This window comes from Crocodylus siamensis, chromosome 5 (assembly GCF_052110815.1).
Source record: "Crocodylus siamensis isolate JL-2025a chromosome 5, ASM5211081v1, whole genome shotgun sequence".
Classification (NCBI taxonomy): Eukaryota; Metazoa; Chordata; order Crocodylia; family Crocodylidae; genus Crocodylus; species Crocodylus siamensis.
The window spans coordinates 207,506,248-207,533,475 of record NC_143399.1 but is presented as its reverse complement, the minus strand read 5'-3'; the positions used below and the strand labels follow the sequence as shown (position 1 = coordinate 207,533,475).

The following is a 27,228-nucleotide window of genomic DNA, read 5'->3' as shown; positions in this document are numbered from 1 at the left end:
GTGACAATGGAGGCCAAAGCATATCCTTCCAAGAGGGATTCCACGGTGCCCTGGCACCACACCCAACTGGGCACACATATCTAGGACATGGGAAGCCAACACCATCTATCCACGTGAAGGTACAGAAACAGGACAGCTGCCTCCAGGGCTCTGTAGAACAAACCCAGCTGTCCTGTACAAGTAACAAGGGATGTTAATAACCCTTGGTTGTTAAGACACATGGCTAAACTGGGGGCAGCGAGCGTGCTAACAAGGAGCTACTAAATGTCTGCTGTTCTTCCCCTCCCTCTTTACAGCCCGATTCCTTGTCCTTCACCTTACCTGCCACTGCGACAGGAAGGAGGACAGGCTGGGACACTGCTGTGGGATGAAGGGAGGAGGGCAGGCTGGGGCACTGCTGTGGGATGAAGGGATGCCCTCAGCTGTGAGGCAGGCAGCTGCTGCAGCGGCCCACTCCTCGCAGGAGGCGGCAGCAGCAGAGGAGGGCGGGCAGGACCGCAGCCCTGGGACCGTTCATCCACTGTGGCGAGGGCACAAAGGGGGCACTGGAGTGAGATAAAAAAGGTCAGCCAGACGCTTCCTCGCTGCCTTTGGGGGGCACGCAGTCTTCCTCCTGAGCACAAGGCACCATAGCTGCCTGCCCCGAAACGCTGGTGGCAGCACCCCTCCCCTGCCCGCTGCTCTCACCACAGCACCCCTGTCTCAAGCCCCCAGTGCCCCCCGTCACCTCAGGCCTGCGCCCTGCCCCACCCCCCACATCCACGGGCTGCGCCGGGCCTGTTTTGGCCCCTGCGCCCTGCAGGCCGAGGGAGCTGGAGCCAGACCCCCCTCGCCCGCTCATCACAGGCTGGTGCAGAGACTGGCAAGCTCCTGCAGCGGGCGAGAGACGCGGCGGGGCCCCGGCGCCAGGGGTCGGGCTCCGCGGCTCCCCGCCGAGCGAGGGCCTGTCCGTGTGTCCTCGCGGCAGGGGCCCGGGTGCTCGGCCGGCGTGGACGCGGCCCCGCGAGAGGCGGCCCAGATGGCTCCCGCCCCGACACCCGCGGCCCGGAGCACCTGGGCGGAGACGGCGCGGGTCCGGCCGGACGAACGCAGGCCGGCGCCTGCATGTGGAGGCTTCCCTCCGGAGCGCTTCCCCGTGCGTTTCCATGGCGACGGGCTCCAGTCTTCCCGTTGCCAAGGAGACGCAGCCCCGGCTTTCCGAGGCGGAGGAGTCTCGGCGGGGAAGGTTCCAGGACGTGGCGGCCTCCCCGCGCCGCGTGCTCCGGGGGGCGCGCGGCAGCCGCGGGACGAGCCCCGACACCCCCGGCAGCTGGGTTCAGTCTCTAATGCTGAAGAAGCCTTCTCGACTGCCCCCGCACCAGCGTGCCTGGAAAGCTTTCCGCCCGCTGCGCTGCGCGCTCCCCCGGCCCCGGCCCCGGCCTGCACAGAAAACAAACCCGCTCTTCTCGGCGCGTCCCTGCAGGCTGCGTGGTGCAGGCCGGCCGGCTCAGGGCCCTCCACCAGGCAGCAGCGCCCAAGCAGACTCCGAGCCTGCGTCAACGGGCGGGAAAAACGGCACGCTGCTCAGCAGAAAGCCACCCGGCAGGGGCTGCACACGGGGTCAGGGTCGTGCAGGGGCAGCCACAGAGCAGTGCGGCTGCGCGGGAGCGCTGGAGGTCACGTCTAGTCCAGCCCCTGCCTGAGGCAGGACCAGCCCTGGCCAAACCATGCCAGGCAAATCCACTGTCCAGCCTCTGAGCAAAACTACCATCAGCCCTGGCACAGCACCAGACATCACACCCAGACCGGTCACAGGTAAAGCAGGGGGACCACGGCAGCAAACGTCCTGCTGCTGTACAAGGTTGGAAGGGGCCTCGTGTTTCCTGCAGGGCTGGTAGCCTCCTTGCTGGGTGGCGGTGCAGGATGGGCGGCGTTGTGGGGTCACTGCTGCTGCCCATGCTGCACTCCGCAGCCAACGGCGCTGCTCCCCACTGGGTGAAGGCCAGTGGCTCAGCAGGGCATGGGTTAGGGCCACGCTGAAACAGGGAATGGGATTCCTTTGCCCGTACAGAGCCAGGACAGGGGCCCATTGGACTCAGGCACTGCAGCCTCTTCTCTTAGGCTCTCACACGCTCGATTACTTCTTCCCTCTCAGGTCAAACACAGCGACCCGGGGCAGGAGCTGGTGCCTGGGGGTCAGGGGCCATGGCTGGGGAGCAAGCTACCCCATTACCTGCTGGGGTGGCTGGCCCCCACGCTGATCTGAGGGCACCTTCCTCACTACTGTCAAAGGCCAGAGGGACCCATGTGAGCTCCTGCACAGCACGGCCCAAAGCCCTGCCAGCAGATTGGGCATGAAGCCAGGACACCTCTCTGAGCTCTAGCCAGTTTGAACTGTCCGACTTCAACTTCCTCCCATTGGCCTCCTTATCTAGGGGTGGGAGGCCAAATAAGCCACCTGCGCACAAGACCCCTTCCCCATCCAGATACTTCTAGACCAGGGCTATTCTCCTGGTGGCCCCTGAAGAGTTAGCATGTGGTTCATGGGCTCTTCCTGACTGCCACCTTCCTCTCCCCCTTGTCCTGGCGGCCAGGAGCACCTGAGCTGTGTGGGTGGCCAAGGGAGCCAGGCTGCCTGCACAACGGGTTGGGGGCACGTGCAGGGCAGAGGGGTGAGTGCTGTGTGGGGGGGGGGGCAGAGCTGGGCTGTCTGCACTGCAAGTGGGTGGTATGTGCAATGGGGAAAGGCATGTGGAGGAGGGGAGCTGGGCTGCCCGCGCTGCTGGGCGAGGAGTGGGGAAGGATGCCCGTGCTGTGCACGCAGCAGGAGGGGGCATACTGGGCAGCCCTCATGGCACACAAGGCTGGAGGGGGGGCTGGACAGCCCCGTTTGGGATCCTGTGCACATCTATCTCAGCCTTCCCCTAGATAAATAGGACCGATTCCGCCTCTGCACCCCCTCGTGGCACAGCTGGTTCCCCAGACCTTGACCCCTCTCTGTGGGTCAGCTCTGGACACCCCGGAGAGCAGGACCTGGAATCAGACCCAATGCCCACCAGCACTGTCGTCAGTGTCACCTCCAGAGGTAGCACCCCCTCCCTACGTCTGCTCGGACCCCCTTGCTTCGTGTCCACTACATGCCCACCATGACCACAGTGTCCTTTTTGGCACCTCTGTGATGCAGAACAAAGCCCTGGCCTGGCTGTACACGTGATTCCCATTTGCAGAGCAAGAACGCTGGATGTCCAAAGGGAACCTCCTCTCCAAGCAGCCCAAGCTGGGCACTGGAGCCCACCATCTCCATCGTGACAAACCAGGCCACAGGTTTTATCAGCAGAGATGTTCTGTTTGTTTCCAGATGTTATACACCTTCTTCTCACCCTGCCACCCAGGAGGGCTAGAGGAGAACTGCTCAGAACCAAGACGTGAAAAGGGTCCACAGAGTAGAGTGTGACCGGCAGAGCGCCAGGGTCTGGAGATGGCCTGCAGCAAAGGGCAGGCATGCAGCAGGGCTGGAGCCATCACGTCAGAGGGTCTGCCACCAGGGAGGTTCAGAGCCTCAGGACGGCAGGGCCCACACTGCTACGTTGAAGCCGTCTGGACACATCCCACATGGGCTCGTTTGAGAGGCCAGGCAGAAAGCTACAGTATACACACACTGGACACCCCCTAGATTCACAGCACAGCTTCTTCCAGTGGGCTCAGGCAGGACTGGGGTGATGCTGGTTGTGAAGGAAAAGAGCTGGCCAAGACATTGTCTCCATCCTGCCCTGAAGCCATCCCATCCCAGAGAGGCACAGAGCCCGGGGATCCCATCAGCCTGCTTATGAGGCTTGTACAAGCAAACATCTTCTCTCACCTCCAACTTGCTAGCATGCTCTGCCCTTTCCCAGAGGAGGGCCTGGCCCTACAGGTCTGTGCCTCAGTGACCTCCTGTCCAGATGAGCGCGGCTGCCTGAAGCTGAACACGAAACCCATGTGCAGCCTCCACACAGTACAGGGTAAGACTGCCCTCCTCCTCTGGGGCTCACGGCCGCCGCAATCGTACTGGGCCCGAGCTCTGGGCCTAGGCTGGCTCCCAGTCAGCTTCCAACGCCAGTTCAATACCTCTGCACAGAGTGAGCTCCAGCTCCAGCACTGACCACATTTTACCAGAGACCAGCAACCAAATTCTGCGAACTCCTGCAACATCACCAAAGCTGGGATGGGGGCACGAGCCCTGGGGACAGGGCATTCCCAGCCGCTCAGCCAGGCTCCAGATGAGGCTGGGGGCATCTGCAGCCCAGCTGCTGTCAGGGAACCTCAAAGAACCCCCCTGAAACACCCCTTGACTTGCAATATGAACACCTCTTCTGCTCCCAAGCCCCGACCAGCTCCCCACGCAGAGCCGTCTGCCCGCAGGCTGCGCAGAACCCTCCGGGGGCTTTGCTGCTGTGACACATTGTGGTGAAGCCGCTATGCCAGGTGGCAGGATACAGCCAGTGGATGCAGGGAGACGCAAACTCACAGAAGCTCCATGGTCAGCCACTGTCCCTCACCCTTGAGGCTGCGCTGGCACAGGGTGGCCACTCCTCAGGCACGCCCCGCTCTGGGCCTGTGGGGTGCAGAGCAGCAGGCTCAGGCAGACAAGCCAGCGCCAGGCCTGCAGCAGCCTCAGCCCAGGGTCCACGATGCAGGTGACAGAGGGCGAGACAAGGACGGCCCCAGACAAGGGGACTGTACTCTGTGGCAGCATGGCCACGCGGCTGCCATCCTGCTACAGAAGTGCGATGACACCGACTTCCTCCCCACAGCATGCTGGGACCCAGCACCACCAAGAAGCCAGGTCCCCTAACTCATTCACTCACCCACAGCCCCGCTGGCCATAACATGTACAAGGCTCACGTGACATGCAAGAACAAGCAGAGCTTTGGGCCATGGGGGAAGTGAGGCGTGGCTGGAGTCCCTGGGCCAGCAGGATGCTGGTTTTGAGAGCTGTGCTAATGGGATATTCTGGGACTTCGTAAGACTTACATGCCTGACTGCTTTGCACTGCACTGGACCCCCACAGCACATGGACAACTCATTCCTGGCTGACAATTCCCAGGTAGGAATGGCTACCAGAGAGTTGAGAGGTGAGACTTTGTGAGGTCTTTTTTTGGACCGACCATACAGTTGGGACAGCTGTCGAACAACCTTTCTCACTAGGAAGGTAGTAAAACACTGGAACAAGCTACCCAGAGAGGTGGTGGCAGCTCTGTCCTCAGAGGTTTTCAAGACCTGGCTCAACAAAGCCTTGGCTGGGATGATGTAGCTGGGGCTGGCCCTGCTTGGAGCAGGGGGCTGGAGTAGATGCAGCCTCCTGAGCACCCCCAACCCTCATTGTCCATGATTCTAAGCGGGCTCTGACCCGGCAATGAGGAGGGGTAAGCAAGAGCCAGCAGAAGAGCAGCAGAACAGGCAATCTGGTTAGTGGCAATGAAGGCCATTCAAGAAGGGGGTAGTTATTACCTGTGAAGTGCAAGGAGGTGACCGGCAATGTCTGTAAGGTTGGAACAAGCCATGAAGTTACTGTCTATATTAAGACCAGACATTTTACTGTCCAGTAGGATTATGAATTTCTGTTCCCAGACCCATCTTCTAGAGATGTGTTAATTCCCTTAAGTACAAGGATGGGACACACACACACACACACACAGTGAAAAACGTGCTCCTACTGGAATTCATCCTTTGTATTTTCTGCAAGAGTTCATTCTGGTTCGTGCTGGAGGATTGTCATCCAAGGAGGAATGGCAGGGACCTGCTCTTGCCCCCAGCACTGCTCAGTATCGTTAGCAAGCATCTGAAGGAAATAGAAAGCAACTGCTCACATCATCTGCCCCAGCCCAGGCAGCAACCCACAATCAGGACAGGCCCTTTGCATGGACCTAGCAGAACCACTGAGGGCTCGATGCACACAGATGATAAATGTCTTAGCACAGACACACATCTGAGGTCCCTGGCCAAGAAGCAAGGCAGGCAGGTGGTGTGCACGGGACAGGACTGTCTCTTGGAAAGAAGCAAGTCCAGGACTTTGGAGGCACAATAGAGCCAACTGAATGTAAGCTGCCAGCGCAGCGCGGGGACGTATCTGCCAGGGGCCATCACATGAGAGCAGGGAGGGGAGCTCAGGAATAAGGTGTCAGCAAGACCTGCCTCGATGTGGGGCAGAGTGAATTTTAGGAGAACAAGGAGGGAAACCAGGGCAAGAAGAGCAAACACGTGAAAGGAAGGGAGGAAAGAGACGAGGCAGTGGCAGGAGAGGTGTGGGGGCAAGTGGGAGTTTGGAGGTCAGGAGGACATCGGGCCAAGGCAGTGGAAGGAGACAGGCAGCAGCAGCCAATGTCACGGCCAAGTCAGCGCTGGGGTAAGGGGGGGCGAGGAGGCTACAGCGCGTCAGACTGAACTGATCTCGTCAAGAAGGCAGGAGGTGTCACGCAGCAAGAGGAGGTGGCAGGGCAACAGCCTGTCTGGCTCCACAGGACCTGGCGAGCCACGTGGGACGTGCTGCAGGCATGGAAGAAGGAGCTGCGGGCAGCAGCAGAGCAGAGCCAGAGGTGGTGACAGCGAACAGGTGGCAGAGACCCACGAGATCCTTGGCTTTCCTGGAAGGGTTTGGTGCACAAAGCAGGACACGAGAGCCCAGGACTGGCTGGGAGCCACAGCCAGGGCAAGGGTCACCCCTTCTGCATGTTTCTGTGCCCCTGCTGAACCCGAGCGCTCTGGTCTCATCAGGAGCCAAGAGGGAGCCCCACCAAGGCCCGAGAGCACCAGGAGGCACTGGTCCGTCCCATCCCCTCCCGTCACCCCACAGGCCCTGCCTCATCAGGGGGCACCACGCAGCCCCTCCCAGGGAGCAGATCAGCTGTGTCCAGGAGAGGCCAGGGAGCAGGATGTGCCCTGGGGAGGGGGAACCAGCTCCTCATCCCTTCAGGTCTGACACCTCATGTTTGCTCCAGCTGACTCTTGTGTCTTTTTCCCCCATCCAGATTTCCCATCATGCCCCATCCACTGACATGCACCCCATCACAGCCTCATGGACCCACATGCCACCCCACAGCAGCCCTGAGCCACACACCCTCACAACACACACTCACTGAAAACGGGGGCGTCGGGAAGCAGAGGTTCAGGCAGAGAGCAGGATGGAGGCAAAACACCCCGGGAAGGGGATGGGGGCAGAGCCCTATGGGGGAATGGGCATGGGACAGGCTAGGCTGTGTGGAGTGAACCAGCCCCTGCAGCACATGCAGCTTGAAGAGGGCAGCAGGAGCCAGGATCTGGTCCATACACACAGGGCGACGCCATCGGAGCAGACAGCCAGCTGTGGGTCAAACAGAGGGGGCAGCATGGGCCGGTCAGCAAACGCAGCAAGGTCCCATGGGAAAACCCTCCAGGCCACCAGGACATCACGTCTAGTCCAGCCCCTGTTCAGGGCAGGATTACCCTGTCTGAACCACCACAAGGGTTTGGCTGACCGGCTCTTAAAGCCTCCAGGAACACCCCTGTGCACAAGGCCTGGAACATCAAGAACAGCCTTTAATCTCCCCAGAGGAAGCAGAGGGATGCAGGCACAGCCAGCACCTGCCACCGCAAGGACAGGAATGGTTAATAAGCTCACGAGATCGGAGGAAAAGGGCCGTGCCCCTACCACAGAGCAATGCCCCCCAGTCCGGACCAGTGTGACTGGTGGGAAATCCCTTCCTGTCCCTAGTGCGGTATCAGGCTAAGCCTGAGCGCAGGGACAAGACCCTCTAGCCCAGGTCCTGCAGGGTTGGTGCCAGCAGGAGCATTGGCACGGCCCAGTCCCCATCCCCAGCTGGGGCTGCAGCACCAAGCGCCTCTGAGGAAGGTGAAAAAACTCTCCAACAGCCACAGCAAGAGCAGAGGGGGGAAAATGTCTTTCCTGGACCCATGATACAACCAGCAATGCCCAGAAGCCTGAGAATCACCAAACACCCCCTGCTCTGCAGCCAAGAGACACAGACACACCTCCATGCATCACCCTGACTGGAGGGACAGGACTCCCCTTTCTGCTATCCTGTCCCCAGCGTAAACAGACCCTGCTGCTCCAATCGTCCTCCATCATGGAGCCCGCAGTGGAGCCCTGCTTCACTCTCCTGCTGCCGAGCACAGTCCTTTACACCCACCTGCTCGGGCTGCTGAGCTCTCCTCACCATCCCCAGGCGACACAGGGGTGGGGGCTTCCTGGACCTCACAGCACACTCTACACCTTGCTGCTCTTGACCAGCACCCGTCTCTCTCTTTGAACACCTCCAGTGACAGAGAGCACGCCGCTTCCCTGGGCGTCTATCCCATGGCCTCCCTGCTGACAGTGAAGACATTCTTCCTGAGAGCCCATCTAAACCTATGCTGCTGCAGCTTCAAGCCACTTCCTATGCTTCATTATTCAGCAATGGAGAAAAGGTGTCCTCCCTCTTCTCTGTGGCAGCCCTTCAGATATCTGAAGGCTGCCATCATGTCCTCTCTTAGTTGCTGTCTAAAATGCAACAGGCAAAGGCAGAGACAATGGGGCTGGGGCCCATTTTGGCTTCTTTTGGGGTGAACAAAGTGGCTGGAAAGTGTCTCCTCCACTTGGCCCTACTGCAGCCCACACGCTGCAGCCATGCACAGGTCAGTGCTTCAGCCCCATACAGCCAGGACTCCTCCGGCGCCCGAGCACCAGAGGAGATGGACCCACCACAAAGAGTGGGGAAGGACTGGGACAGGAAACTTAGACTGTTTAATGTGCCTCATGTTGCTCTTAACAGCCACTAAACTTTGGTGACATCCATATTCTGGATGAACAATACCCATGTTAAAGATTTGATATCCTCACCCCTTTCACTGTGCACTGAAATCTCATGACAGCCATCTCACCCACCCTTCCCACCCTGCCGTGGTCGGCCAGACTTGCCGTATGTTATTTAAATGTCACACAGGCTTTGTATAAGCAGCGTGGGCAAGGTGATGAGAACCTGGTGCAGTGGGGCTGCCTGGGAACAAGAGGGGGCAGCTCAGAGAGCATCCGGACGTTGTTATGTGAGCACCGGGATCAGCAGGGGCAGTGCTGGCTGACTTCACATCAAGAGGCTGAAGAGATCAGGAGGGCTTACCTCAAGGGGAGAGGAGGAGGAGGAGGGGAAGGATGCACTGGATGGGGGCAGGCACAAGCTCGTACTCACGTGGCCTCGGGGAAGGGGACAGCTAACAAGATGGAAAACCAGCAAATTCAGAAGTGAATCTCATGATGCAGCTGGCCTGTGGACCATGCTGCCATGGGATACCAGAGCCTGGCAGGACTTAAAGGAGGAGACATGGCCACGTCAGACCCATCACAGCAAGCACCAGCAGGACAAAGGGGAGGCTGAGGAAGACAATCAACACCCACCTGCACCCAGAGCCAGGCCGTGACTCAGCAGCTCCCAGCTTCTTCAGGGACGACTCCCCCTTCCCTTTGCAAGCCCCACACCTGCAGGTGAACATCTGTGGGACTCACCACCCCTGGCTTGGGAACTGCTGCTCTTACTACTGGGAGCTCACTGGAAACCTCTCCCTCAGGCAGCCTGTCCCATAACGAAGGCAAGGGCATGTCTGACTGCTGCTCACAAGGCCTGTGGCCTGGCTCACTTGGCCTCCTAGTCCAAGAATCATGATGGAGAGGGAATGGACAGGCTGACACGTCTCAAACAGTAACTGCCAAGGGCAGGATGCCCAGGCATGGGGCAGCTGCAGTGAGGCTCTGCAGGGGCTGGGACTAGCCCTCCTCTCCTCAGCCCCAAGCTGCAGGCACCAGTAGCATCGCTACACATCGGGGAGGGTCTTGGAAAGCAGCAACTCCCACCAGGACCCGGGGGTCATAGCAAACAGCTCCGCAGGCACCACCCATGTGCTGCTGTGGCAAAAGGGGTTACACTGCAACACTTGGACAGGCAAAGGGGAAGCAGGAGGTGGAGTGTGCTTCTCTCTGTACACAGGCAGCACTTGTAAAACTAATACTGTGATGCAGCCACCTGCCCCGGGGCCTAGGCTGGGGCAGGGATGCTGAAAACTGGGGAAGGAGAAGAGAGATAAAAATAGCTGGACAAAAAGACTGATGGCAAGAGACTCAAAATGCATTCAGTCCGTTCAGTTTATGAGAGAGCAGTGATGGGGCCCAGGGACATTCAGGCAGGAGCAGCGGGCGTAGAGGCAGAGCCAGAACCAATGGCCAGCAGCTGCAGCCAGGTGGCTCCGACCATGCCAGGTCTGCCTCGCAGCTTGGTCTGCAGAGCTGCACTGGCTGGAAGTGCAACCTCCCAACCCCGGCCAGGTACAGCTGTGCGGGTACAACCCCCCCAGGCACAATTGACCTCAGCCACGGCTTGACACTGAGGCAGCAGCACAGACAAGCTCTTTGCAATACGGTGCCTGTTTTCAACAGCCCCAGAGGCAAACCATGGAAGTGGGTGCCAGGCAAGAGCCTGGGCCCTCTGCTTGGGTGGCAGGTTGGGATGCAGTCGCCCGAGACAGGGGGGTGGCCAGGCTGGACAATCTGAAGATCCCTCCCAGCCTTAAACTCCATGGAGCTATGAGTAATCACCTACTCTGCATCTTCCTCTGCAGCAACTGGTCCTGACCACTGCTAGTACAGAGAACTGAGCTAGCTGGAGCACAGGTCTGACACAGACCGATTATCCCAACATCCTCCCAAGGGGCAAAGCAAGAAAAAGAGGAACCATAACAAACTGTGCAGCACTTGAAAAGCGGCAAAAGCAAGGCTGAGCCCTTGTTCCCAAGTCATCCGCAGGCAATTTTTACAGAACATTCCCCGTGAACCAACAGTTGCAAATGCAACTCGGCTTCTCCATCCTGACGTCAGTCACCCTAACAGGGAAGGATTTTACTCTGTCTCCTCCTGCCACGTATGCGCTGCTGGAGAATGGCAGCCTAACAGAATGTAGAAGGTGCAAAACAGGGCTTTCATACCCAGCATCATCACCAGATTGGGTCCCATTGCCATCAGACCGCAGAAGACACGTGTACAATCTAGGGATTGCTTCCCTGCCAAGCATCGACCTACCGCTGCTTCCTGCAGCGCGCCAAACTCTGCATCAGACTGGAGCCACGTTCTTACGCAAGCTCAACGCATCTCCCCCTCACCATCTTCCTTCCTAAAAGGAGCAGGATGATTTTCACTCAAATGTTAAAAAAATTCCCCCCTAGGCAGGAACCGAACATGGCAGATTTCAGAATAAAGCATCATAGCCAGTGAAGGCAGAAGCATCTGCAAACAGCCCTTTTACAATGAAACCCGTCTGCAAGCTCAGCCAGTTTGTTAAGGCTTTGCTTAACTGACACTTGACAAATAAAGAGGAAATCTGTCCTGTGCCCTCAGCCGCTGCCTGGCAAAGGCCAAGACCCAAGGCATGGGAAGACAGTAGGATGGCTCAACAGCCAGGCCTGGCATAAGTGAGTGCCAGCAAGGCGAGGACAGGAAGTTTGTTGGGCATCTTGGGGAAGGAGCTGAGCGATGGATTAGGAGGAGAGGAGCCCAGACAGAGCGACAGGTCAGGCAGACCATGACAGCCATGTTATTCTGACCAGGCAGAGCTGGCCTGTGTCCAAGCCCAGGAATGATCACAGCAGTTAGAGCAGATGACCTTCCCCTGCTCCCACCACTTGCTCTGGGCCCTTCCACACAGCCGTGCACGCCTGCAGCGGCCCCGTGTTTCCTATCCACCGAGCACCCAACAGCTTCCCTGTGAACAGCAGGGCCCTAAGGCCAGGGCAGCCACCAGCCTGGCCCTAGTGCTCAGTTACTAAATCCCAGAGACATCTGCACACAGCCCACAGGTCTCCCAGCTGGAAGCACACAGGCACACACACAGGCACTGTTTGAGCACCCTGCTTCCCCATGAGAAAAGTTGGACACTCCCCAGGCCAGGTGCAGATCCAAATGGTTTCTGGAGACTAACACAAACATTTCCAGTCCAGGCTGGGAAAACCAGGATGTTCCCTACAACTCCTTGGGCCTGGCTAAAGTGTCTGTGTTCAGGGTTATGGGCCTTGGGCACCAATTAAATGCACATGAAGCAAGTGTGCCAGCCAACAGGCCTCCCCGTGCCTACAGGCACCTACCTCTGTGCCTCTTTCCACCCAGACCTCCTGCTCCCCTCCATTCACACGAGGGGGCAGTGGGGTGGCTCCAGCAACAGCAGCAGATCTTGCTCAGAGAGAGGCACGTCCCAGAGCATCCAGAGCTTTCAGACGCGGCCCACAACACAGCTCCAGCCGAAGCTCCCCGACCCCCGTGCAGACTCTGGAACGCGCCCTAGTTAGGAGCATTTCATCTGCACGGGAAGGCCATGGGTCTGCACTGCTTGCAAGGCTGTGGCAGGGGGCTGCATTCTGGGGTAGCATCAATGTCTTGATGACCAGAAGACATCAGCCAGTGCAGGGCATGGGCTGCTGGTCTAGTGAAGTGACAGCAACAGGAGCAACCCCAAGGAAGACCTGGGATTGCAGAGACAAGGCAGGCCCCTCCCTGGAAAGGCCAAGGGGCAGGAGGCAGCAACATGCTGCACCAGCTGCCAGAGGAAGTAACATCCCCTGGCCTATGAAGAGCAAACTGGAGTGGAAATAACAGCACAGGTGGACACAGCCCGCTGCCCTCCTCTTCCCACTGCCCCCCCCCCCCGGTCTTCGAGGATCTCACACTCACACCTGCGCTGCACCTGTCCCAGCCTGCTCTCATCCAAGCCCCGCTCACCAGGCTGAAGGTCAGGGTCAATGCCCTTCTCACAGCTGCAGGCTGGGCTGGAGGTTGAAGTCACTGGGTGAGTATCCCACCCGTGTGAGGCCTCAGGAGTGACAGGATCCCTGCCAGCCTCAGCATCGGAGCCAACTCCACTGCACCCGTGGGAACAGATCAAGTGGCAACAGGGAGCTTCGCACCTGAGGAGCCCAGGGCTGAAGCCTCCAGCAGGACAGGACAAACTAGAAACAAGGCACCATTTTCTCTGGTGACAAGACCCAATCCAAAGATGCGACAGGTTCCCTGTTCCTTGGAGCAAGCACCGAGACAGGATGCCTCTGCCTGGAAGAGCTGGTCACCAGCAGCAATGGGCAGGAGCCCACCCTCGGGGCACATAGGAGGCCAGACCGCGTGGTCATCGCTGCCCCATCTACTCTTAAAATCAAAGGGAACAGCGTCTGCGCTACATGGTCTTGGGCTGTCAACTGCATGGCCCTCTACTCACTTCGCAGCATCAGCATGCAGCAAAGCAGGCTGCTGCTTTGGAGCCAGTCAGTCTCTAAGGTGCTGCCCACCCTGCCCTCTGCCACCCTCGGCACCTGCAGCCACCAACTCAGCAGGCTCAGGGCGTGAGGCCTTCCAGCTGTGGGGCAGAGAGTGCCAGCGCACGCAGTGGCCGAGCTGGCTGGCAGACGCCAGCAGGCTGAAGCAAAGCAGAGGGCCCGGTGGAGGCGGCGGGCAGGAGGCAGTGGAGGACGCAGCGAAGCCGGGCAGAGCAGGGTGGCGAGCGCTGGCCTAATGCCGGCAGGTGCCCAGCCAAGGCTCCAGCTCCGTCTGGCAGGCCCCGGCTGGGCTGGCCACGCGCAAGGAGAAGGGCACCGTGATGCGCTCCTCCCGCCATGCTCCTGCCCCATCCACTGCCTCAGGTGCCCATGTCTGGGCCTGGGCCAGGACCCCTTGCAGCAGGGGCAACGGCCCCGAGAACGGGCCAGAGCTCAGCGAAAGGGGCTGACAGCACAACTCTGCTCTGCCAGGGCTCCGCCGGCCAGGCCTGGTGCCACCCCTTGGACAGACCGTGTGACCCTCGGGCCCAGGCCACAGCTGACAGGTCCGACCTACCTGTGCCAGACCAGGCAGACGAGGAGGACGGGAGTGCACGTGCTGGGGGGGGCCGCGCAGGGTGCACGGGGCATGGCACGCTGGCCGGCCTCGGCCTGGCTCACGGGCGCAGGGGCAGCTGGCCCGGGCGCAGGCGGGGCGAGCGCTGCGAGGAGGAGGCAGGCAGCGAGCAGTGGGGCAGATGGATGGGGCAGGCACCGCGGCGGGGGACGGGGGGAGACGGGGCTGCCCGGGGGGAGCAAACAGGTGTCGTGCGTGTGTGTCCGCGCGTGGGGGGGGGGCCGGGGATGCCCTGCGGGGGGCACCGTGTGGGGGGCGGAGGAGGCGGGTCTGCGGGGGCCCGGTCCCGGCGGCTCCTGCCCGCACCTGCCGCGGGCGCGGAGGTCCCGGGCCGGGCCGGGCCGGGGCAGGGGCACGAGCTGCAGCCGCGCCCCGGATCCCGCCGCCCGCCCGCGCTCACCGTCCCGGCCATGCTCCGCGCCGCCGGGGCCGCCGCGCCGGGTCGGGTCGGGTCGGGCCGGGTCGGGCCGGCGGCCGCGCGCTGCCGGGGACGAGACGAGACGAGACGAGACGAGGGAGCGGAGCGGAGCGGGGCGGCCGGGAGCGTCTGCAGGGAGCCGCCGCCGCCGCCCGGCCCCGACCCCCGCCCCGTGTGCGCGCCTGCGCGCGCCTGCACCTGTGCGCGTGTGCGCGCGCGTCTGTGTGTGCACCTGCGCGCGCATGTGTGTGCGTGCACGGGGCAGCCCTGGCGCCCGCGCCGAGCACCCGGCACCCAGGCGCACGTCCGTGCCCTGGGCACGGCTCCTGGGTGTAGACAGTGCCCGGCCGCAGTCGCGCGGGGGGGGCACCGCTGCCCCAGCAGTCGCCCCGCGTGTCCCCAGGCTGCTTGCTCCCCGCGCCTGGCTGCAGGTGGGGCGCTGGTGCTGGGCCGCAGGGCAGCCCGGGCAGGGCTCTCGGGGTGCAGCTGGGCTCGGGGTCTGCGGGGGTCCAGAGCCCCAAGGCTGCCCCGCTCGAAGGCTGCGTCACGGCCGTCCCGGGCCCAGCTCCAGCCGCCTCTCGTGACTGTCGGGGAAGCCGCCGCATTTGGCCACGACTCAGCCAGGGGCGAGTCCAGCGCCCACGAGCTTCAGCCCGGGGGAGGCCTCAGACCAGGCACCGCATGACCACGCACCCATGATGCTGGGCCAGCGGCTTGGGCGCCAAGGCCACGGAGGGTGTGGGAGCTGCAGGGACGTGGGCCCAGCCGGACCCCCCAGGGCATCTAACCCTGCCCCGGATCATGCCATGCAGAGCCATTGCACCCATCTCCCCCCCAGCAGCAAGGCCCAGACACCCTGGGGAGCTGCCGAGCAAGGGGAACTGCTGCGTGCCAGGGTCAGCTCCTTACCCCAATGCACCTCCTCTCCAGTCTGAATTGGCCCAGGGTTGGGCTGGTCCATGAGGAGGGCAGGTGTGACTACGATGCCCTGTGGAGGGGGAGGATAGGCCTGGGGCTGGGGCTGGGGCTCAGGCCTAGATTGCGCCCTGCTCCGCTGCAGCCTTCCAGTGCCCAGCAGGGCTCTCACACCCCCCCAGCACCTCTGGCCTTTCCCTGCACCGATGCAGTGGTGCTGGCATGTGGCAGCAGTGGCCGAAGGCTTGGTCAGGGCACTGCTGGCGTCGGGGATGGCTGGGGCAGAAGCCTGTGACAAAAGTAGCAGGTGCACGGGAGAACGTGCTGCCACCGGCTCTGGCAGACAGGCAGAGGAGCAGGCAGCGAGGCGTTCCTGGGACCCCGTCATCCCTTGGGGTGCTCTGGTGAACAAATGTTCCCCCAGATCCTGGTGGTCACCCCTGATAAACTTGTAGGTGGCCATCAGATCACCCCTGAGCCTGCGCTTTTCCAGGCTAAAGAGTCCCATGGCTCTCAGCCTGTCGTCATAAGGTCTGTTTTCCTGACCCCTAATCAGGCGCGTGGCTCTCCTCTGAACCCTCTCAAACTTCTCCACATCCTTTTGATGCAGTACTCCAGTTGCAGCTTCACCAAGGCCGAGTACAAGGGGAGAGTGACATCCCGGGATTTGCTTGAGAAGCATCTATGGATGCAAGCCAGTGTTTTGGTGGCTTTCGTAGTTGCAGCATCGCATTGCAGGCTCATGTTCATCTTGTGGTCAATGAGCAAGCATGTTCCAACACTGCTCAGCATGAGGTGAATCAGAACAGGAGATGGGATGTACCGGCTCAGCCTGCATCCTCTATCTCACGGGGCACAGAGCCGATGCCAAAGGATGCACATCTCTTGTCCCTCTTCCCTTCCAGCTTACAGTGTTCAGAGGCCCAGGAAGTCCTCATACGGAGGCTGCAGCCCTAACTACCACATTTCAGACCCAACAGTGGGCCTATCCTGCCCAAATGCGTCTAATCCTCTTGTGAAGGTGATTAGACTGTCAGCGTCTGTGGCGTCTTGTGGCAGTGAGTCCCACAAGTTAACTACATGCTGCAAGAGAAATAATTGTTTGCTCTACACGTGAATGTAAGAACATAAAGGTTGCATTTATGGCATCAGACCACATGTCTGTCTTGCCCAGGCTTCTGTCACAGGGCAATAGACAGTGGAGGTTGAAGAGAGAGTGACCAGATCTCACCAGGGTTTTCCCCTGTTCCTCTCCCCCTTGCAGTCTCCAGCACTGAGGGTCCAGGCAGGGTTGATGCAGAGCCTGTGCCCCTCACTCCCCGCTCCCTGCTCCACAGCCATCAATGCCCTTTTCCTCCAAGCACGTGTCCAATCCCTTGTGAATCTGGCCACACTCCCAGCTTCCATTGCATCTGGTGGCCATGATTTCCACACTTTAATGACACACTGGGGGAAAACGAACAGCCTGGTGTTAGTTTTAAACTTACTGTGACTAGTTTCATGTTGTGACCCCTAGTTCTTGTATTGTGAGAGATAGTACATAATAATAAATCCCTATTGACTTCCTCTTTGTGTTTAGCATTTTGTACACCCTTATCCTATCCTCCCTCAAGTGTTTCTACTCTAAACTGACCAGGCCTGGCTTCTTCAGTCTCTTCTCACAGGAAAACCCTTCCATAGCACTCATCATCCTTGTTCCCCTTCTCTGGACCTTCCCTAGTTCTTCTAGATCCTTTTGGAAGTGTGGGAATCAGACCTGGCAAAGTATTCAAAGTGTGGACACACCATGGACTTATAAATGAGCATCATAGTGCCATCTGTTTTGTTTACAGTTCTCTTCTTCATAAACCCTAACGCGTTGTTTGTCTTTTTGATGGCTGCTTAGCACTGAGCAGGTGTCCACAGGGACTCCCAGGTCTCTTTCCTGTGTGGTAACAGCTGATGTAGAGCCCATCCTAGTATAGGTCTAGTTTTGGTTATTTTTGCCCATGTGCATTACTTTACGTTTGTCTTCATTGAATTTCCTCTACCATTTAGTTGCCCATTTGCTCAATGATGCCAGATCTTTCTGTAGTTCCTCACAGTCCAGCTTGGTCTTTCACTGTGGACAAATGCAAGGTACTGCACCTCAGGAGGAAAATAAAAAACATAAATACAAAATGAAGGACACCTAGCTGGATGGCAGCTCTACGGAAAAGGACTTGGGAATCTTGGTAGACCAGAGACTCATGCACTATGATGGACCTGCATGAAAGGTCAATGTGGTTTTGGCCTGCATCAATCTTCTTATCTCCATCTTCTCATGTCCTTGTCATAAACTAGATGTTTTCCCACAATTGTGCATAAGTGATGGCTCTTTCCATTGCTGCAGCGAGGTTCCCCCTTCATACAGGTCTCATCAAGGATCGGCAACTAAGCAGGTGCTCCATAGTCTGCACTTCATAGATTTCATAGACATTAGGGCTGGAAGGGACCTCGGGAGATCATCGAGTCCAGCCCCCTGCCCAAAGGGCAGGAAGTCAGCTGAGGTCATAGGATTCCAGCAAAATAAGCATCCAATTTACTCTTGAAGGTGTTCAATGTAGGTGCTTGAACCACCTCCGCTGGCAGACTGTTCCAGACCTTGGGGGCTTGGACAGGAAAGAAATTCTTCCTTATGTCCAGCCTGAAACGGTCTTGCAGGAGTTTGTGACCGTTCGACCTCGTCATCCCATGGGGCGCTCTGGTGAACAGACGTTCCCCCAGATCCTGGTGGTCACCCCTGATAAACTTGTAGGTGGCCATCAGATCACCCCTGAGCCTGCGCTTTTCCAGGCTAAAGAGTCCCATGGCTCTCAGCCTGTCATCATAAGTTCTGTTTTCCTGATCTCTGATCATGCGCGTGGCTCTCCTCTGGACTCTCTCAAGATTCTCCACATCCTTTTTGAATTGTGGAGCCCAAAACTGGACGCAGTACTCCAGCTGCGGCCTCACTAAGGCCGAGTACAAGGGGAGAATGACGTCCCGGGATTTGCTCGAGAAGCATCTATGGATGCACGCCAGCATTTTGGTCGCTTTACTAGCCGCAACATCGCATTGGAGGCTCATGTTCATCTTGTGGTCAATGATGACCCCCAAGTCTTTTTCTTCTGTAGTGCTAACCAACGTAGCACTGCCGAGCCTATAAGGGTGCTGCAGGTTTTTCCTCCCAAGGTGGAGAACCTTGCATTTTTCGGTGTTAAACACCATGAGGTTCTCGTCTGCCCATTTGCTGAGCTTGTCCAGGTCAGCCTGGATCACCCGCCTATCTTCTGGCGTGGATGCTTTGCCCCAAAGTTTGGTGTCATCGGCGAACTTGGCCAGTCCACTCCTGACTCCAATGTCCACATCGTTAATGAAGATGTTGAACAGTATGGGTCCCAGGACAGAGCCTTGAGGGACCCCACTGGTCACAGGGCACCACGATGAGTGACTGCCATCAATCACAACCCTCTGGGTCCAACCATGAAGCCAATTTCCCAGCCAGCGGATCGTGCTGGAGCCAAAGCCACAACCGGCCAGTTTGGCCAAGAGGTGATCATGGGATACCAGGTCACAAGCTTTTTTGAAGTCAAGATATATGACATCAATCTCTTCTCCCTTGTCCAAGTGATAGGTCACCTGGTCATAGAAGGAAATGAGATTGGTCAAACAAGACCTACCCGCAACAAACCCATGCTGGCTGTCCCTTAGAATGTTAGCCTGGGCCAGTCCCTCAAGGATGGCCTCCTTAATAAACTTTTCTAAGATCTTCCCCAGGATAGAAGTCAGGCTAATGGGCCTGTAGTTAGCCGGATCCACTCTCCTCCCTTTCTTGAAAATCGGCACCACTTTGGCCTTCTTCCAGTCTTCGGGCACTACACCAGAGCGCCAGGAGTTTTCAAAGATCCGTGCCAGGGGCTGGGCTATGACGCTCGCCAGCTCCTTGAGTACCCTGGGGTGCAGGTTGTTAGGGCCGGCTGACTTGAAGGTATCCAGCTTCTCAAGGTGTTCCTTCACGAGGTCAGCATTTATGGAGGGTAGGGGATCCCCATCACCCGGATCTCCCTGTCCCGTAGCAGGCATGGGCGTCCCATGGGACTGATGAAAGACTGACGCAAAGTACCTATTTAATAGGTTGGCTTTTTCCTGGGCGTCAGTTGTCATAGTTTCATAGTTTCATAGTAGCTAGAGTCGGAAGGGACCTAGGTAGATCATCTAGTCCGACCCCCTGCCTTAGCAGGAAAGAGCACCGGGGTCAGATGACCCCGGCAAGGTGCTCATCTAACTTCCTTTTAAAAATCCCCAGGCTAGGAGCCTGCACCACTTCCCCTGGAAGCTGGTTCCAGGCCCTAGCCACCCTGACTGTGAAGTAGCGCCTCCTAATATCTAATCTAAACTTACCCTCCGCCAGTTTGTGACCGTTATTCCTGGTCACTCCTGGCAGCGCACGGGGGAACAGGGACTCCCCCAATACCTGCTGATCCCCCCTGACCAGTTTGTAGCAGGCCACAAGGTCCCCCCTTAGCCTTCTCTTGTCAGTTGCCCCATCTGGTTTAGCAGGGGTCCAACATTGCCCTTGCTTTTCCTCCGGCTCCCCACATATCTGAAAAAGGACTTTTTGTTGTCCTTGATGCTTGAAGCTAGTTGGAGTTCAGTTGCAGCCTTGGCTTTCCTGGTTTGCTCCCTGCAGGACCGGACCAGTGCAGAATAATCCTCCTTGGAGGTGAAACCCGTCCTCCATCCTTTGTAGGCTTTCCTTTTTAGCCGCAGGAGGTCCGCTAGGTCTCTGGAGAGCCAGGGGGGCTGCTGTGCCTTCTTGCTGCCTTTCCTCCGTGTTGGAATAGATTTAGCTTGTGCACTGAGGATCGCTTCCTTGAGAAGCAACCACTCTTCTTGAACTCCCATGTCCCTGGGGTCATGGTCCCTAAGGGCCTGACCGACAAGCCTCTTGATCTTGTCAAAGTCGGCTTTTCTGAAGTCAAGGACTTCTGTGTTGCTGACTGACTTGCCAGCTTTACGGCGGATGGTGAAGGTGATCAGCTCGTGGTCGCTGTCACCCAGCTTCCCATCGATCACTAAGTCGCCGATTAGGTCGTCCCCCGTAGCCAGTACCAGGTCGAGCAGCACTTTGCCTCTTGTTGGCCCATAGACTTCTTGAGTCAGGTAGAGGTCATCCACGCACGAGAGAAAGCTTTGCGACTGCTCGGATTTTGCTGAGTGATCTTCCCACATGATGTCCATGTTATTGAATTCACCCTTGACAACCAAGGTCCTGGAGCAAGCGGCCTCACTCAGTTCCTGGGCGAACTCCAGGTCAAGCTCAGGACTTTGAGTGGGAGGTCTGTAGTAGACTCCCACCGTTGTGTCCCCTGTGCCATATTCCCCCTGAATTTTTACCCAGAGGGTAAAAATGAGGATGGGGTGAGAGACAGTGTCAAAGGCCTTCTTAAACTCCAGAAAGACTACGTCCATGGCACCACCATCATCCAAGGATTGAGTCTCCTGGTCATAAAAGGCAACCAGGTTGGTCAGGCAGGACCTGCCTTCGATGTACCCATGCTGATTGCCCCTGAGCACAATCTCCCTTGCTGCCCCCCACAGATGTGCTCCTTGATGATCCTCTCCAAGATCTTCCCCAGCACTGAGGTGAAGCTTACGGGCCTATAGTTACCTGGGTCCTCTCTCCTTCCGTTCTTGAAAATTGGGACACATTAGCCAGTTTTCAATCCCTGGCACCTAGCCAGATGACCATGAATGCTCATACAGTTGGCCAAGGGCTCCACGGTGACCCCTGCCAGCTCCCTCAACCCCCTTGGGTGGAGGGCATCTGGATCTGCAGATTTAAAAATGTCCAGCCCTTCCAGAAGATCCCTAACTATATCTGCGCTGACTGACGGAGCTATCCCCAAGACTGTTACTGTGGCGGGCTGGTAGGGGGTGCTCCTGCATTGAGCCGCCCACCTCACTGCCCCGCCCACCTTGCTGGCCCCAAGCGCCTCCCTGGGGTGCCTCGCATCCGGCTGACCCCCTTCCTGGAGCACACTCAGTAGCCTGGGGGTAACGTAGCTGCCACCACCCCAAGAAGGGACTGTCTTGGCCCTGTGTCCTCGGGGAAACACAGGCCTAATAGTGCTACAGGTACTTAACCCAGCACAGGCGCTTGGGGCATTTCTCCAAGTCAGGGGCCAAAAAGGAAAGTCTCCCTAAGCCTGCAGACCTAAGGGGCCTCTTAGGCATAATTTAGACCCACCCCTCAATAAGTCTCCTACACCGGTCACAAAGGTGAACGTTATTGATTACAGGGGTAGGGTGAAAATAGGGTACAAGATCAAGCAATATCACAGAAATCCCATTGAGCAAAACAGTCTGGCTGAGGTAGCCTTTTGATCATGCATCTGAGTTACTGCCAGCTAGATATCTACCCAGATCTCGAGTAGCATACTCACAAGCATCCTCCAGAGGCTGTTGGAGATCCCCTCTGGAGGCAGGCCATTCCCAGCTCATGAGTTTTGGGGGAGAGAGCCAGTTCCAGCAGGTAAAGCTCCTCTCTAAGTCTGAATCCCCTGCATGGCCACTGCCCCCTCCTCCAGGGCAGTCTTAACTTATATAGCCCCTGTGACCTCATTCACCTGGTCCAGTGGAGGCCAACTCCAGTTGGTTGTCGTCCAACCAATTTGAAATACATCACTAGTTGCCGGGCAGACCCTAGCCCACCAGGTGGATGTCCCTCACCCAGGTAGGTGATACCAGTCATGTGGGCAGAGGGAGCCCTCCCTCAGGACTGTATCCCACTCAGGTTACCTAAAGAGATGGGGTAAAGGTGTGTCTCCTCTGCTGGGCCCATCCTAATCACATTGTCACAGAGCAGAGATTTTGGGGAGAAACAAAGGTGGCTTTCTGCCACAGTCCCTACCTCTGGTAGGTTGGATGTCCCGGTCCCTGTTCAAGAAAAGAGAGGCAAAGAAATTATTAAAATATCAGTTTTCTTGTCTGGCGTAGCCACAAGATTACCATTTGTGTCTTGAAGGGGCTCTACATTGCCTGGTGCCCTCTTCTTGGTCCCAATGTACTTGAAAAAGGACTTTTTGTTGTCCTTAATCCTGGATGCTAGCTTGAGCTCCATCTCTGCCTTGGCCTTCCTAATAGCCCTCCTACCCTCCAGGGCCAAGGAGGAGAACTCCTCCTTGGTGATAGCCCCTCCCTTCCGCTGGTTGTACGCCCCCTTTCAGTGCTCAGGCGTTGCTGAATGCGCTTGCTGAGCCAAGGGGGTTTCTGAGTTAAAAGCATCCATGTCAAGTGGCTGACAATGAGAACTTTTCTGGGACAGAGAGTAATTCAGCATCACCAGAACACAGGGAAGGATGATTTTATTATAACTGTAGTTGCAGTTGAAGCAGTCATCCCATCCCATCCAATGAGAGGATCATTCCAGAAGGAGAGATGAGTCCAGAGGTTGGCAAATACTGCAGGATTTAAAACAAAGTTCCTGGGACTCGTGCATATGGACAAAACAAGGCAGAAGGAGCCATGTTTCACAGCATGTGAAAGGCCATGTCTATACAGGCTTTGTTGTGCTGCAGAAATCATTTGAGCACTTCCCTAAGGCAGTGTTTCTCAACCTGTAAGTCATGATCAGGGATCCTCAGTTTCTCTGATAAAAAAATTGTAAATTCTCTGATAACCCCTGTCACGGGGAGGAAGCAAGAGACAGACCCCAAGGAGATGGGGGGACCCTGGGGGCCAGAATGCACTGGGGAAGGCAAAGAAAGAGAGGAAAAGACAAAAAATCTTTTACCTGTAGCCGAAGCCACAGTGAAACCGGAAGTGTTAGTGGGACCCATGTGGCTTGTTAGCCACGTTTTTTTAAAACTGCGGCCAGCTGAGGAGAGGAGCGGCAGGAGCCAGAGGGGAGAGATAAAAGGTGCCATGGGCGAGGGAGCCAGAGGAGCACCTGGAAGGTCGCCAGCTGGGAAGGTATTCCCGGAACCCCTACTGGGGGTAAGAGGAGGCAGGACTGCCTCTCACGGGGCAGAAGACTGCCTTGAAGTCTGTTCCGGGGAAGACGCCAGCAACAGCACAGAGAGAGAGGAGGAGGACGCACCTCACCCAGACAGACGATTCAAGGGAGAAGATCAAACAGATCAGGAGGAGACGGGGACGACGAGGATTACCCCGAGGAACAGGCGAGATTGGCAGAGCCTGAGACGTCAAGCCAGGTGGGACCAGTGCGGGTTCAGGAAGGCTGCAGGAGTGACCCCAGGCAGGGAACGAAGAGCCTAAGCAGTGAGCGGGGCTGTGGAAGATGGGCTCCAGCTGCATAGAGCTGCCCAGTGGGTGACATGGAGGAGACGTGACTAGAGGGACCACCGAGGGTCCAGCGAACACACAGGCGGTCCGAAGAATGGAGGGGAGAACGTGGTAGCTGTCAGGCTATGGCGTACTCAGAGCAGGACCAGTTAGAAACTCCAGGGACCTGGGGCTACTGGTATAGCGTGCGGTTGGGAGGTCAGGGACTAAGGAGCGAGGTGGACCCACCTTATGTAGCTAGGAGCCTCCCTGGTATTGATAGTGTTCCTTTTGTTGTTCTTTTCTGTTTCCCACTTTTGGAGGTGTTGTGAGGCCCAGCACATACAGCCCTAGCATTGGCTCAATTAAAAGAAGGGTGCAGTCTTAAGGGAAGCTAGATGATCACGAGACCCAAAGGGTACAGTACAGATTTTGGGTTCAGTTGGCCCTAATACATATTCACGCGAGAACACAGGACACCAACAGTCAGAGGTCGGGCCGAAAGACATCAGCAACTTGTTGAGGCTGGGTATCAGGGCGAGGTATAGGGGAGGTTGTAGCCTTGTGGAAGATTGCCGTCCAGAGGTCCCAGACACTTGAGAACCCCAGTAGTCGGACCCCACCACTGAAGGAATACACAAAGTCATGGCAGGCAAGACAGGGGAAGAGACTACCCTGGGGCAGGACATCCATTCAGCAAGATCACAGGGAGGGACTGACGGACAGTCCTTTACATCCAAAGCTGATCGAAGCCCAATTGGGTGCAACCCCCACTAATCCATGATTAAAATTAAAGGCCCCCCACAACCCTGCTGGTGCCCCTCACTCCCCCACACAACAGCCCCACACATACAGGCACAGACAGAAACACAGACACGCAAGCATAGGCACAGACACTCACACAGACACCCCCCCACAACAGGTAAGTGTGTGTGTGAGGAAGGGGCAGGGTTGGGGAAAGGGAAGGGAAGGGGCTGAGGGGAGCCAGATCGAGACTGGTGGGGTGGGAGAAGTGTATCTCTGTGCCTGCTCCCAGGAGCGGGGCCAAGGGGGTGGGGTGTGTGAGGGCAGTGGTTGCCCTGTGTGGGCCGCACATACACCACCAGCACTTTCATGGGCAAAATGGAATCAGATGAGGTTTAACATGGCTAAGTGCAAAGTCCTTCTTCTGGGTAGGAAGAGCCCTCACCACAGCTACACAACGGGTGGTGGCCCACTGGCTGACAGCATCTGAGTGAGATCTGGGGGTTATGACTGACCAGAAGATGAATATGAGCCAGCAATGCGATGAGGTCACCAAAAGGGCAAATACAACTGTGGTGTGCATCAGCCGATGTGTGTCCAATAGATCCAGGGAAGTGCTCCTCCCTCCGCGCTCGGCACTGGTGAGGCCTCGGCTGGAGTATGGTGTCCAGGTCTGGGCACTGCACTTCAAGAAGGGCATGGTGGATAAGCTCAAGAGGGGACAAGGAAGGGCCACCCACATGGTCAAGGGCATGGAGGATAGCCCCTCCTTTTCACTCTGTGCTCATTTCCCTCCTCTTGCCCTGGGGCCAGGGAAGGACTCCTGCAAGAAACAGTACAGAAAAAGGAAAAGGAACATCCATCATCATATGTCCAGACTGTGGCATACAGACACCATACTGGCAGGGGTCTCTGCTATGTCCATCCAGCCCCTTGGGCACCCACATTTCATAGATTTCATAGACATCAGGGCTGGAAGGGACCTCGGAAGATTATCGAGTCCAGCCCCCTGCCCAAAGGGCAGGAAGTCAGCTAGAGTCATGGTCGGATTCCCAGATGCTTTTAATCTCTGCAGGCTTCCCCCACCCATCCCAAGAAAGGAGAGAGTCGTATGGAAAGCAGGAGCTCAGAAAGGGATTTGGGGCCCTTTTGGAAGCAAAGACAAAGAAACAAACACACAAAAGGTAGCCCAATCACTTCCCCATCATTACATTTTTCCTCTCTTTTCCAATGTGATTCTTGATCAGCTTTGAAGAGCACCTAAAACCTTGGGCTTTTTTCTCCTTGGAGTGAACTAGAACGGAGGGAAGGCTCACCTTTACCTTTTCTTTTTTCAGGACCTGGGCAGGTAGCTTATCTGCTCACGCATTGGTGGCTCAATAGTAGCCTTCTTGCCTCCTATTCAGGAGATCTGGCTTCAATTCCCAGTCAATGCAGGTGTCTTAGGTGAATTATTTGCTTATCTTAAAAACCTACAATAATCCTTGACATAGATGCTCACTTGTAATTTTCCCTCATTTCTTGACTTCTTAAAAAAATAATAAAACAGATCTTCTGTTTTATGATTCATATGCAGATGTATGCACAACTAGCAATGCTAATAGTGTGTGGCACCTTAAAAAAATATCATGGCAACCCAGAGTGCCCCATCATCCTGGCTAAGACTCCTCTAGATTATTTCAACATCATTGAGAGCATGCTACAAATAAAAAGAAGATGAACAGAAGTGCAGCCTTCACCCCATGCATTGCCCAGCAGGGAAAATAAATAGTGCAATAAAGAGAAACCTCATATATCTAATGCCTTAATTTTATTTCAGTCTTCACAAAAATAGATGAGCTATCCATTGAGAAATGCAGTTGGCAGAAAGAGATGGGGAGCAGAGAATGCGGGAAGTTCAACTCTGGATTCTTGCTGGGAAGGCCTCACTCCCCTATCACTGCCCTTTTCTATTTTCTAGCCCCCTTCACACCTAGCTTGCCGGCCCCTTTGCCTTTTTTTGTCCTCAGCAAAACTCTGGGGAGTATTACAGAAAGAGTGTTGACTCTGTACCACTCCCCACGGAGGGCTCTTTCCCCAGAAGTAAGCATAAATTACAACAAAAGGCCTTTTTATACAGAAAGTAAAGTTACAACTCGGCAAAGAAGGTCTGCCCCTTCCCCTCCTCACCACAACCACAGAGGACTCTTCACTTCACAGGGTAGAAGAGGAACCCCTGAATCACCTGCACATGCAAACATCAAATGGGGCTACTCTAACTACATGAATGTGTGTGAGTGCGGTTAAGCTCAAAGTCCCGAGCTTGACCTGGAGTTCGCCCAGGAACTGACTGAGGCCGCTTGCTCCAGGACCTTGGTTGTCATGGGTGACTTCAATTACCCGGACATCTCCTGGGAAGATCACTCAGCTAAATCTGAGCGGGTGCAAAGCTTTCTCTCATGCGTGGATGACCTCTACCTGACTCAAGAAGTCTATGGGCCAACGAGAGGCAAAGCGCTGCTTGACCTGGTACTGGCTACGGGGGACGACCTAATCGGCGACCTAGTGATCGATGGGAAGTTGGGTGACAGCGACCACGAGCTGATCACCTTCACCATCCGCTGTAAAGCTGGCAAGTCAGTCAGCAACACAGAAGTCCTTGACTTCAGAAAAGCCGACTTTGACAAGCTCAAGAGGCTAGTCAGTCAGGCCCTCAGGGACCATGACCCCAGGGAGTTGGGAGTTCAAGAAGAGTGGTTGCTTCTCAAGGAAGCGATCCTCAGTGCACAAGCTAAACCTATTCCAACACGGAGGAAAGGCAGCAAGAAGGCACAGCAGCCCCCCTGGCTCTCCAGAGACCTAGCGGACCTACTGTGGCTAAAAAGGAAAGCCTACAAAGGATGGAGGATGGGATTCACCTCCAAGGAGGATTACTCCGCGCTGGTCCGGTCCTGCAGGGAGCAAACCAGGAAAGCCA

The 27,228-nt window shown here is 57.0% G+C and overlaps 1 protein-coding gene across 1 annotated transcript in view; it reads right to left on the bottom strand.

Moving 5' to 3' along the window:
* Positions 1 to 16,746, bottom strand: part of SMARCD3 (SWI/SNF related BAF chromatin remodeling complex subunit D3) — a 160,270-nt gene extending 143,524 nt beyond the window's left edge. Inside the window, exon 1 of the mRNA XM_090048161.1 lies at positions 14,310 to 16,746. Within this exon, the coding sequence (XP_089904287.1) occupies positions 14,310 to 14,321 (12 nt within the window). The 5' untranslated portion in view covers positions 14,322 to 16,746. The remainder of the gene's footprint in view (positions 1 to 14,309) is intronic.
* Between the last annotated feature and the right edge of the window lie 10,482 nt (positions 16,747 to 27,228).